Source organism: Rhodnius prolixus, unplaced genomic scaffold, assembly GCF_049639745.1.
Source record: "Rhodnius prolixus isolate KJV_2025 unplaced genomic scaffold, Rpr scaffold_1, whole genome shotgun sequence".
NCBI lineage: Eukaryota > Metazoa > Arthropoda > Insecta > Hemiptera > Reduviidae > Rhodnius > Rhodnius prolixus.
In genome coordinates, this window is record NW_027411581.1 from 56,915,679 (window position 1) to 56,929,411 (window position 13,733).

Genomic DNA, 13,733 nt, shown 5'->3' on the forward strand with positions numbered 1-13,733 from the left:
AATCCTTCTCTAAGCATTTTCTTCCATTCATTCTAATTCGGCTATAGCTTTAATACATTCATATTTCATTGCTAGCTCTGCTATCGACTTAAGCTCATAAATGTTGGTGGAGAATATAATGTCTTCGTAGCTGCTTTCAATTCTGCATTTTAAGATAATCATTTATTACATTTAGAACACAAAACCGTTCATTATACTGAAACGGTCTTTATAAGGAAGTCAATCAACTACCTCTCTTATAAAGGGACCATTAATAAGTGAACTCTAAGCTACAATTAATTGGGTACAAAAATCTCGTGTAGCAAGTAGAATCGCATACACCATTGGGTATAAAATAACAAATTCATTCTGTGTATAGTGGTACCCAAAAATCGCTAAGTTATACTCGGGTTTCCTGTACGGATCAAATTGAGTTGTAAAGTTTCGGGTTTCCGGTGATTTTTTTAGTTTTTCGAGTTGTTTTTAATTTTTGCATACTCAGCAAACATTTTGTAAAAAATCAAGTTTTTTTTTTTGGACTCGAGGGAGACCTCAAAACAAATATAACCGCTAAAAGCGTGAAGTCTAATTTTGACATGATTGCAATAATCTTCTGATCTGGAGGCAGGAAGTAAAGTAAAAAATTAAAAAATAAATCCTGTTTTTGAGCTAGTGTTAGATTGATCTCGAAAAGATCTTGTCAAAATTTCTTAAATTTTACCTTACAGGAAATGCATTTATATTTTAACTTTCTGTTACTACCAAAAAGAGGAAGTATTGCGATTAAATTAAATCAAATTTTCGAAATTGATTTTTTACCGAAAATAATTCTTTTTGAGCTTCCCAGAATAGGAAAAAAAGTTTTTATTTTTGTGAAAAACTTCAATCAAAAATACGCAAAATGCTTAAATTAGAGAAAAAGTAACAAAATGTGAAACTTAGATTAATAGAAAAAGAGAAAAAAATTGTCAAAGTTGGGTGTTTTTCAACGTTACGCTTTTTCGTGCAGTTTTTGACGATCAACCCTTATACAACTGTCCTACCGGACAGTTTTAATAATAATAATAAGGGGTGTATTTTCAATTTACAATAAACATACAATGAAGAAAAATTACAGTATACAGGGTGTTCAGCATAAGACTACGGTAACTTCGGGAGGCGATTCTAGGCATCATTTGCAACAAAACATTCCATATAAACTATGGCTCGATTCGGCTCCGTTTTATAGATATTTTTAATTTTATGTTTTTTCAAGGTACTACTACTTTTTAGCAAAAAGTTGCCTTGATTTCTCAAACTATTGTAGCTACAGCAATTTCAATTAGCTCATTAGAAAGAGCATTAAATTTCCTTTTAAATAAGCCAATTTATATTCCAAAATAATAATAATAAGTATTTCACTTTGTGGCCCAAACTTAAGGAATAGGAAGTTCTTAATTTTTTCCAAAAACTTTGACTTCATTTTTCTCAAAAACATTTTATATGAAAAAACCGTGCACTATTCAGGAAAAACATCTACATACGATCACCTTTCGAAAGGTATACAATGCATTGGGGTACTGGTTTTGATGTTTCTGATCAGTTATATTCTTATGGTAGGCGAATTCCTTTCATAATGCCGACGCTGTTTTGAGGCCTACTTTTTTGCAATTAATCACAGATTTCTGCATCAATTTTTAAAATTACCCCAATTATTGTATACCGTTGGAAATGTGATCGTATGTAGATGTTTTTCCTGAATAGTGCACGGTTTTTTCATATAAAATGTTTTTGAGAAAAATGAAGTCAAAGTTTTTGGAAAAAATTAAAAACTTGTTATTTCTTATGTTTGGGCCACAATTTGAAATACTTAATATTATTATTTTGAAATATAAATTAGCTTATTTAAAAGGAAATTTAACCTTCTTTCTAATGAGCTAATTGAAATTGCTGCAGCTATAATAGTTTAAGAAATGTAGACAACTGTTTGCTAAAAAGTAGTAGTACCTTGAAAAAACATAAAATTAAAAATATCTACAAAACGGAACCGAATCGAGCCATAGTTTATATGGAATTTTTTTGTTGCAAATGATGCCCCAGCATTGCCTCCCGAAGTTACCGTAGTCTTATGCTGAACACCCTGTATAATACAAATGCATGGACTTGGTCCATCAGCAGAGAAGCACCTGACTAAAATTCCAACTTGATGCAAAAGAAAAATACACGAATTTAAGAGAAGAAACTAATAATTAAATTCTTCTACCACAAACTTCCGATATCTACCTGCGCATTTACAATACATATTAAGCTGTGCCCAGTCCTTACCATTCAAATACTCAAGAAATTGGGGTTCACTTAACTGTCTTGTCCCAAAACATCTAATTCTGAACTCCCCCTAAAACAGGACAAACGGCAATGTAGTGGTAGACATCCTCCACCTTGACCCAGATTGCACAAACTGCATAAATGCTCTCCGCTCATTTCTCCCAATTGTAAAATTCAGCCCTAAGAGCTGTCTTCTTACCTTAAATAAATTTTTCATTAAAATAAAATTATTATCATCTGCTATTTGTAAACTCAATGACAAATTAAACTTAGATTACGTAGTTTTATCGACACCATCCGAGGCCTACTTTGCTGGTCAATCCCTTAGTGATATCACAATTTACTTAAATAAATCTTTGGTATCGATTTAAAAATTCCTTTAATTCCAAGTGCGCTGGTTTAGTCACAGAACTCGCTCGCTGCAAAGACCCAGTTTCTAACTGTGGCCTCCCCTCCACAGTGGCTATTAGAGAATTCTCAGTAAGCCTCTCCGCAGTTACATAATCGCCGGTGAGCCCATTATGAATGATTCTGCTTGCCAGCATTTACTTGGAAATCATTTTATTAAAAAAATACTTTTTACTGAATCATTTCTATTTCTATTTCATGCTTTTTTGCTGTTTTGCTCTAATTTAATTTCCGGAAATGACCACATATTCTATCGCATATTTAGTCGTAAACTCTATCTCATTTCACCATCATTTCTCACTTAATACAGCCGGATCTTCTTTAAAATACTGAAATCGTGACGAGATATAATTCGTTGCGCACTTTCAGTGTTCAGGATCTATTTCATGTTCTGTTCCCCACCATTTTTACTTTGTTTTTTCTATCTTCTAAACTTTACTCATTTTCATTTTCAACCTGCTACATTAATATATCCCTTATCACCCTAAAATATAGATTATTGTTTAGATCAGAATTAGATTTGCAGCACTTCTGTAAACTATAGTGTATTTAGTTTCGGTCTATAACCGTGCAATTAAACCGTATTTTAGCCAAGATACCTCAATAGAGGGAAGCAGAAAGTGGTCCTCATTCAGGGAACATCAGGGAAACAAAAAGTAAAGTAATTGCCTATTTTTTCAGGCGGGCTTTACGTCCAACTTCCAATTAGGTGTCGTGGACGGAGGCGACTAGCAAACATATATTACTGTAAATTTCTCATATTAACCATTAAATGAAATCCAAGGCCTAGACTGTGGGAATCGAACCCACTAAACCAACAATACATCTTAGCATTGAGGGTCTAGCCTATAACCGCCCAACACACTTTACTGTAAATTTCTCATATTAACCATTAAATAAAATTCAAGGCCTAGACCTAGGGAATCGAACCTACTAAACCAACAATACATCTTAGCATTGCGGGTCTAGCCTATAACCGCCTAACACACGTTACTATAAATTTCTCATATTAACCATTAAATAAAATCCAAGGCCTAGACCAGGGGAATCGAACCCACTAAACCAACAATACATCTCTGCGTTGCGGGTCTAGCATCTAACCGCGCGCTACCGATGTGGCGCCTAAACATCAGTGCAACAATAAATATACATAATTGAAGATAGATTACATTGTGTTGGTCAGAAATGCCCTAATGATTTAATCCCTTAAAGCTCGTGACTTCCTTCCCCCCCAATATTTCGGATTTATTTCGGACTTTCATAAATCATTAGAGGTCAGTTTAGTTTACAGAATTTGACTTCTATTTGTTTGTTTCTTTTACAAACTATACTTGTTGATTGAGTTATTGAGGTTACATGTTGTGAATTTGTAATACCTAGAATGTTAATAAACATACGAAACAGTTTTTGCATAAGTATTAAAATAATGGTGATGGAAACCAGAATGTATTTAAAGGTCTTTCGTGTTTCTTTGTTTAAGGAACGTTTGGGAATGATAAAATGGGAAAGCTGTACTTTTGGCGAGGAAGGAGCGCTAATATATGCAGGGAAGTATCGTAATATTGTTTAATCAATTCTTTATAAAATGTAAGATTCCAGTCGCTTAACGCCTAAATAAATATACTTTAAAAAGAAGAATACCTCTAAATAGTAGAGTGCATGCCAGATGCTTGTTAATTGGCTGGAAACTTGAATAACTAATTATTGAATGCACCATAATGACTAAATCTGAATCCGAATGAAATACAGACAATAAAAGAGTAGGAGAATCAAATTAAGCATGATTTTGGTCTAAGTTCATAAGTAGTGACTTTAAAAAAACTGGATCAGAGGTTAATATTAAATTAGTTGCTTATGAATGTTTTGGTAAATGGCTTTCTGATTGTGCATTTCTATCCTTTCTAAGATGTTCGTTTTGGATGTGGAAGGGCGACCAGGGCGGTCATCATCTCCGACGTCTTCTCGGCCATATTCGTCGCCATAAACTTCTTTTAATAAAAGATAAGTTTCAGTAGCGGTTTCACCAAGTTTCATGTGAAATTTCACGACAATTCGTTGCTCTACTACATGTGTAGTATCATGTTTTCTTTGGCAAAACTAAACCAACACCTCTTACACAAACGACAGATTTCCGGTTAGACAGATTTCTCTACAAACACGTGAGACGCTGCAATCGAAAGAGAAGGCTTTAAGCTGCACAGCTGTCGTTCATTAGGATTTGGCGCATGCATAGTTCTTCTGTAGCAGCATTAGTCTTTTTATTTAATAGCCACACCTCGTAGATCTAGAAAGTACAATTTTATGGAACTGCTAAAAGATCAGCAAGATCAGCCGACTTGAAACCTGTATCTAAAACCCTAAGTGGTTCATACTCCAAGAATGGAAATGCACCTTCTGCATTAGATTGAATATTTAAAATTTATAATTTTCTTTGAATTTTGGAGTTAATCCTGTCATTTATTATGCTACCATTTTGCTGGGAAACATTAGTTTAGGAAGGTATTCACGGGAATAGACAGAATAGTTGTTGGGTGATTTTTGGCGAGAATGTAAAAAATGGGCACTACCAAACAATACAGACTCGTACAGAATCGTAACAATACAAACTCGTACATTCCCTTTCTGTATGTAACAGAGTCATTGTATGGTTAGTAATTTCTGGTTTGTAACTGTATTTGTAAGGTACTTTGCATAAGTTAAGTCTGTTTTGTACGAACGGTGGTGTTCTTTGATTCTTTTTTACTAATTTGGCCGAGTACTTCCGCCGTCAGGGCAAACAGAATAAAGTAAATAAATAAAATAAAAATATATAATTAAAAATAAAGTACAAAATTATCAACAAAATGTTAAATTGGTTTCTTTCGAATGGAGAATTTTGATTACTAAATGACGGACTTCCGGAACGAATTTCGTCTGAACAATTTTACGCTATTTGAGCTGAGGAGTTCACTTAGATCACTCATATCTCTTTCCAAAGATATCTTTTTTGGACTCAGAGGTTTTCAATATGAAAAAGTAATACCGAAAATTTGGAACTAGGATAGAGAAGGCCGAATTTCATTGGTGAGATAGAAATCGGAAAAAATCTCGTTCGCTATTGCGCTCTCAAGCAGGAACAGCCTACGCTAAAATCGTGTAAAGCACGGCTTGTTTTATTTTATCCACTTTTTAAACGCTTATTTATTTTTGTTTTCTTTTGTTACCCTTCTTCGCCCTGTTAAGCCAAAGTTAAATATGTAAAATAGGGTTAAGACTGTTTTGTAACTAGGTGCCAGACCATCGCACATCTTGCATACCAAATTTCGTTCCACGTCATGGAGTCGGCTCGTTAGATGCGCTTTTTAAATCTTCTTTTTTCCATCGCTGATTACCAGTACTATTTATTTTTTTTTTTATCTTAAAAACTGTAAAAATGTTTTTGAATGTTTTATTTATACTTTTGGAATATCTAATTGAATTTACAATCTGTGGTTAAACTGCTGAATACTTGATTATCGAAGAAAAAGAGGAAGAGATTACAAGGTGAAGAACCACCATATTCATCTTCGACTTTGCAAGACAGCTTTGACAGCCAGAACAGCATGCAGCTCTCTTCAAGTTATGGAAGTTCGTAACGATTCAAAAGCACTGATTAGTCTTTTTAGGGGTATCTAGTGGAGGGACGCGTTGATGGTGAATCCTTGCGGGTGTGATATCTCGAGTGAATTGAGCAGAAATAGAAAAAAAAAGGATGTGGTAAAAGGAGGTGCTAATCCCAATCATGATACCACGAAAATCATTCTAAAATGAATTATTTCAACTGATTCCTTGCAACCAATAATTAGCTACCAGAGAGAGGTTATCCCTCACTATCGGCTTCCCTTCTCTCCCTAGAACTACCCTGGAGGGCTTGGTTTCCCTAATTTGGGGTATTCATTCTCAGAACACCTGATCAGAATGAAGAGCCATTGGCTGGTAGTGTGAATTACACCAGAGTGGTTATCCCTAACTATCGGTTTCCCTCTCTTTCTATTACTTCCGTGTAGACCCTGGTTCCCTTAATTTGGGGAAGACATCCTGAGAACCCTTAGGGAGCTTGAGGAGTGGTTTGAACTACACCAGAGAGTGGTTATCGCTGATTATGGCTCCCCTCTCTTCCTAGTACTTCCGTGGAGGGCCTGGTTCCCTTAATTTGGGGAAGACAACCTTAGGACCCTTAAGGAACATTGGGAAGTAGTGTGAACTGCACGAAAGAGTAGTTATCCTCAACTGCCAAATCCCCGTTCTACTTGTGGCTGTTGGAGAGGAATATCCTCCACCTTGAATCCTCTCCCAGAAATTAGAGCGAGCTTTATTCTCATTATTTAGATATGAATGATTTGGAAGCAGGAATTGCCGCCTACCTCTTCTCTTCCTAGAAAACCAGATTGAGCTATTTCCACATTGCTACAGAAAAATTAAGGCGGACCGAATCTTCCATTTGTACATTGTGCTTTACTGTTGAAGTAACAAAATATTTTCCTCTCAGACAACAACATAAGTGCATCATCGTATCGGAGATAGAGGATATCCAACAAAACATTTACTACCGTCTAAGAGTTTGCAGTAAGAGAAAATAAAGGATCCTCCTCCGCGCCGCCCTAGAGGAGAGAATACCTCCAGCAAATGCTTTCTCCAGCTCTTTAACAGTTTAACACTCCTGTTAACCAGAATAATCAGTCAATTCCAAACATTTACTATCATTTTCTCCACACCGTTTCATATTTCTTCTCCTTACAGCTGTGTTTTGACACGTAACTGTAATCAATCATGAGGATGACAGCCGGTAGATACTATATCTCCAGCCCAGTTACCAACAAAACACCTTGTTTAATACTCCAGTTGTTAAGAATTTTTCCGTATCCATTATTGTGCTCAGGCTTCTTTCTGACTGACTGAAATCTGTCTTGTGTTAGTAGACAAATCGTTCTTACTGATTTATTTACTTGTGTGTTTTTTTTTTTTTTTTGCTTTGTTGTTGGATTCTGAGATTTTGTTTCGTTACCAAACAATGTTCCAGCTTGATTCGTCTGTGATTTATTAATTTTTCATTTTATTTCACTCCGGTTTTTTTCTTATTTAGACTAACTTGACATTTTTATGTAAATTTATAATATTTGGAAGTTCTGTAAATTGCAATAGTATCCTGAACTTCAATGTTCTTCAGACTTTGAATTTTCAGTTTGATTTTATGATCTGACAAGGTGTGGACTTTGATCCATCATCATAGGTAAACTATTCAGTTCGTTGTACAGATTTTGACTTTAATTACGTTACTGTTTCGCAGTATACTTACTGACTGATAAAGGGAGGTTACTTGGTATATGTACATTATTCAAAATGTTAATAAATCCTAAAACTAACTAACTAACTAACTCCTTGGCGCTACAGGTCTGTCCGACCCTTGGCCTGCCGAATTAATTCTCTCCATCTATCTCTATTCTGCGCCTCACGCTTCCAATTCCTTATTCCCAACTTCCTGGCGTCCCTATCGATTTCATCCTTCCATCTGCCTCTGGGTCTTCCTCTTCTTCTTTTCCCGCATAACTCCATTTCTTGTACCCTACTTTGCATTCTTTCCTTTTCCATTCGTGCCACATGACCAGCCCATCTCAATCTACTTGTTTTCACAAAATTAATAATTGTTTCTTTTTTTTAATAGGGGGCATCAATTTCTTCATTTGATTTGCACTTCCATCGGCCATTCACAAACGTCGCACCACAGATTCTCCTTACTACTTTTCTTTCAAATTCAGCCAACTTGCGGCAGTCGTTCTGTGATAAATACCATGTTTCTGCGCCGTACGTGACAACTGGCCTAATAAGGGATTTATAAAGCATCAATACTTTTATTGATTTAGGCAAATTGATATTTTATCTGATCAGCTTTGCTCAGATAAAACGGAACTGGTGAAAGCTTCAAATTTGAACGTGATTTCACCTAAGGGCAAAAAAGGTTTTGGGCAAAATTAGTCAATTGGAAGTCATACATTACTTAAAACGCGATGTCGTTAACCAAAGACGATCACACTGGCATTAACAATACCATCACCGACTTACAGACATCAATTAATCTTATAAAAAAACAGTTTAACAAAAAAAAAAAAATGGCAATGGAATTTAAACCTTTCGAAAACGTAAACAAAAATCTTCTCTCTTAGAAGGTTAGGAAATGAAGATCTAAGATCCCTATAAACTACCGAGAAATCTCTTAGAATCAGAAAGATCAAGGAGTGTGCTAGCTCGTCGTAACTCTGGAAGTCGACACATCAACACAAAACTGCAACAATCATAACCCAATTGAAACAGTCACAGCCACTTACTAACGTAAAAACACTAACACTACTAGACACTACTAAAACCTATTCTGACATACCCCTGTCAAATTTGGATAACAGCTAGTAAAAGACTGACCACAGTCACTGTTACTGTTTAATTACGAAACAGTAACGTAATTAAAGTCAAAATCTGTACAACGAACTGAATAGTTTACCTATGATGATGGATCAAAGTCCACACCTTGTCAGATCATAAAATCAAACTGAAAATTCAAAGTCTGAAGAACATTGAAGTTCAGGATACTATTGCAATCTAACAACGACTGACATTACAAAAAACAATTCACCGAACGTCTTTAAAGTGTTTAAAGATTGTAAAATTTCTGCATCATCTCAATAGATCATCAGCCCAATAGCACTTAACTTGTTACACTCATTTGCACTAAAACTCAATATCACGCATTAATATTCAGCCAAAAAATCACGTTAAAAAATAGAAACCAGTAACGAGTTTTTAACTTTAACTTCAACATTTTGAAATAGCCGCCGGTAACCGGCCTGGCAGATCAGCTGATAAGAGAAGGTTATCTATGGTAAGTGACAAAAAAAAAATTTCATTTATTTTTATTCATAATTTACAAAAATAAAACGTAATTAATGAATGAGAAATTAGCGAAATAGAGGTTTTATTTCACTCATAAATGAAAAAAAAGTTAGCCACTCTGCTTAGATAACCTTCCTTTACCAGCTGATCGGCCTGGTCAGTTACCGGCGGCCATCTTTAACTCGTTCGTGTGTCTCCTTATTAACGTGATTTTTTAAATGAATATTAGTGCGTTTTAAAGTGAAGTTCTATTTTATAAATTGTGTTTAGGTTATACTTAGTGCGTGATATTGAGTTTTAGTGCAGTGTTGTGAATTATTTTAAAAAGTGTCAAGTGTCAAGTGCTATTGGACTGGTGATCTACTGAGATGGTGATGGACTTGTATATTACTTAAACACTGTAAGTCTTTATTATCAATTATATTTTTATTATTCTTGCATGAAAATAGCATGTTATCATTTAATTATGACTTACAAATTAAAACTGTCCGGTAGGACAGTTGTATAAGGGTTGACCATCAAAAACTGCACGAAAAAGCGTAACGTTGAAAAACACCCAACTTTGACAATTTTTTTCTCTTTTACTATAAAAGATAAAATTCTCAAATTTTCTTTAAAATAAAGGGCAAACCCTCCTTTATAACTGTAATTTTTTTGCAACAACCCAGATTAAATAGATTTATATAATAAATACAGTTAAAAGCTATCTGTTTATTAAGTAATATGAGGTAACATCTGTAATATTAAAACTGTCCGGTAGGACAGTTGTATAAGGGTTGACCATCAAAAACTGCACGAAAAAGCGTAACGTTGAAAAACACCCAACTTTGACAATTTTTTTCTATTTTTCTATAAAAGATAAAATTCCCAAATTTTCTTTAAATCTTACTCCAAACCCTTCTTTATAACTGTAATTTTTTTGCAACCATCCAGATCTAATAGGTTTCGAGAAAAAAGTTGCCGAAAATGAGCAAAAACGGCTTTTTCAAAAAATGTTCTTGTTCTTCTTCTTCTTCTTGTTACCTTTTTTTGTAAACAACGTAGCGCCTAAACGCGCGAACCGATTTTCATGAATGAGGTGTCATTCGATTCGGAATTCTATGAGATGTGCCTTTTGGGGGTCTCGACGCTGTACATCAAATGGGAGAGGAGTTAGCCCCCTTTATGTAAGGCCCCCTCCAAAATTATTATTACTAATAACTCTGTAAAACTTATCCCGATTTTGATAGAATTTGGTAGGATGATAGAGTTAGGGCTCCCCTACGTAACAATAAAGCGACGATCTGCTCTTACACTTGTTAAGGGGAAGTATAGCAATCGTTTCAAATTATCGACACGTGAACCGATTTTCATGAATGAAGTGTCATTCGAATCGAAATTTTGTACAGATTTGCACTTAAAAGTCTCGACGCTATGCCTCATAAGGAGGGAAGTTTGCCCCACCCAAATAAGGCCCTTTCTAAAACTATTATTACCAATATTTCTACAAAGCTTAGTCCGATTTTGATAAAATTTAGCACGAAAAAGTGATTAAAGCTCCTCTACGTGGCTGTGAAGTGCCATCATGCTCTTACACCTCCTAAGGGAAGTACTGCAATCGTTAAAATTATCAATGAGTGAACCGATTTACATCAATGAATTGTCGTTCGATTCAAAATCTTTGCCTTTTAGGGAGAAGTACTGTAATCGCAGTTTATTTTTCTTACTCCTCTTAAAAGGAAGTACTGAAATCGCAGTTTAATTTTGCTATTTACGTACAAATACCTTCCTATTTTATTCAAAACGCTTTCTAAAAAAAATTGTTATTGAGGATGGTTTGGGGACCGCAACTATAATCATTCTTTAAAAAGATCTCTCCAGTGGTAGTTACGGTTCCGATTTAACACTTTATCAGGTTATAATGATAGAATAGCTTATTCCAAATTTTAAAAAATCTGTATAGCAGATGTAACTTTGCAAATAGACAAAAAGGAAAATCTATCCAAAAGGTACAAAAATCTCCTTAACAAAAACTTACAGTTTAAAATGTTAAGTATAAGGGTTGATTAAACGCCAAAAGGTACACAAATCAGCAGTACCCAACATTTCATTAATACTTCATTGATATAATTTAAGTAATTTTACTGCATTAACTTTTCCTTCACATTTTTTAGAATTTATTAGATGTCACAGATCCTTATGCTGGCCAGTTCATTCATAATATTATTTTGTTACAATTATGATAAAATGTATATTTATTTATTAGTGCTATAAATCCTTAAAACATTTTGTAAAAATAATGGAATGGTAATTGATGAAACCCAGTAATTGTTTAAGTATTCTGTAATTTAACATAATTCGTTGTTTTTTGCTTGAAATCGCGCGCCCTCCCTATTAAGTACAACTCTAACTTAATAATTCTAAAACATTATACATACACTAAACGGAACAGAAATTTTGAATTATGAGTTAACTGTGGTTTTCCTTCTTGGACCAGCGGTCACAGAGTCTAATGTTTTCTGTACGAGTCTGTATTGCTTGGTAGCGCCCATTTTTTACATTCTCGCCTAAAATCACGCAGTAACTATCTTGTATATTCCCGTGAATCCCTTCCTAAACTAATGATTTCCAGAAATATGGTAGCACAATAAAAGACAGGATTAAATCCGAAATTTACAGAAAATTATATATTAATTAAAATTAAATATTTAATCTGAACTTAGAAGGTGCATTTCCAATCTTGGAGTAAGAACCACTCAGAATTTTAGACACAGGTTTCAAGTCAGCTAATCTTGCTGATCTTTTAGCGGTTCCATAAAATTGTATTTTTTAGATCTACGAGATGAGGCTATTAAATAACGAGACTGATGCTGCTACAGAAAAACTATGCATGCGCCAAATCCTAACGAACGACAGCTGTGCAGCGTAAAGCCTTCTCTTTCGATTGCAGCGTCTCACGTGTTTGTAGAGAAATCTGTCTGACCGGAACCGTCGTTTGTGTAAGAGGAGTTAGTTTCGTTTTGCCGGAAACATGATACTACACATGTAGTAGAGCAACGAATTGTCGTGAAATTTCACATGATACTTGGTGAAACCGCTACTGAAACTTATCTTTTATTAAAAGAAGTTTATGGAGATGAATATGGCCGAGAAGGCATCGGAGTTGCCTTCCACATCCAAAACGGATGAAAATATCGATTATAATTAATCAACATTTCTACCATGAGGTGCTTGCACAACTCCGTGAAAGAGTAAGGACCCGATTTGTGGAAGAACAAGTCTTGAGTTCTCTGCATTGTCTGTCAAAACGTTTTTAGCCAAGTACAACATCCCAGTTTTAGGCCATCCGCCTTATTCGCCTGACCTGGCCCCATGTGACTTTTATCTGTTCTGCCACAAACACGATTTCAGTCCGTTGAAGCTGTGAAGCTCGTTTATTAATACTTCAAAGTTAGCAATAGAATGAAATTTGAATAGAAATTGGGGCGAATATAGTTTGTCAATATCTCCATAAGATAAAATTTACGAGAACATAATTTATATTTAATAATTTGGAATTGCTCAGATTAGAACGAACTTTTAAAATTTTGGGTAACGAGTTATTAGGCAAAGTAATAGCCTATTTTTACAGGCAGGGCTTAGCCTCCAACTACCAATCATTATGTATTGTATTTTTATTATTTAAAATGCTACAACGAATTACTTACTTTACAACCTTCGCAGGTAAAAGCGCCAAAATGGAAACCAGCCGCAGGTTCGTTACACACCTTACATTGCTGGTTCATCTGCAACAAAGAAATACTACTATTATTTTACGTTTCGAATTAAGTGAACGAAATCAGAAACAGCAAAATACCAAAATTCTGATATCTGGAAGAAGATAGTTAAAATTGTATCCCTTAAAAACAAACTGAGGATTAATGCAAAAGTGATACCTTGATTTACGTAGATACTTCTAGCAGCTTAATGCAGATAGTGTCAAGAATACCTAAAATAACTTGGTAACCAAACTAAATCACTTCTTGCAAATATCCTCACTGCTGTTTCCAAAAAAAAATGGCATGGCTCTAAAACACATCGGTCTAAACTAAAATACCCAATTTGTGCGCTCCGTCTACTGATCTAAAGTATCAAGTTCTTAGCTGAGCAATCAAAGATTCCCA

The 13,733-nt window shown here is 34.8% G+C and overlaps 1 protein-coding gene across 3 annotated transcripts in view; it reads right to left on the bottom strand.

The window, feature by feature from the left end:
* Nucleotides 1-13,733, bottom strand: part of LOC141445989 (uncharacterized) — a 403,642-nt gene that overhangs the window by 30,561 nt on the left and 359,348 nt on the right. For all 3 annotated transcript variants that reach the window (XM_074112314.1, XM_074112315.1, XM_074112313.1), the window contains one exon: nt 13,278-13,355. In XM_074112314.1, coding sequence (XP_073968415.1) covers nt 13,278-13,355 — 78 coding nt within the window. The remainder of the gene's footprint in view (nt 1-13,277; nt 13,356-13,733) is intronic.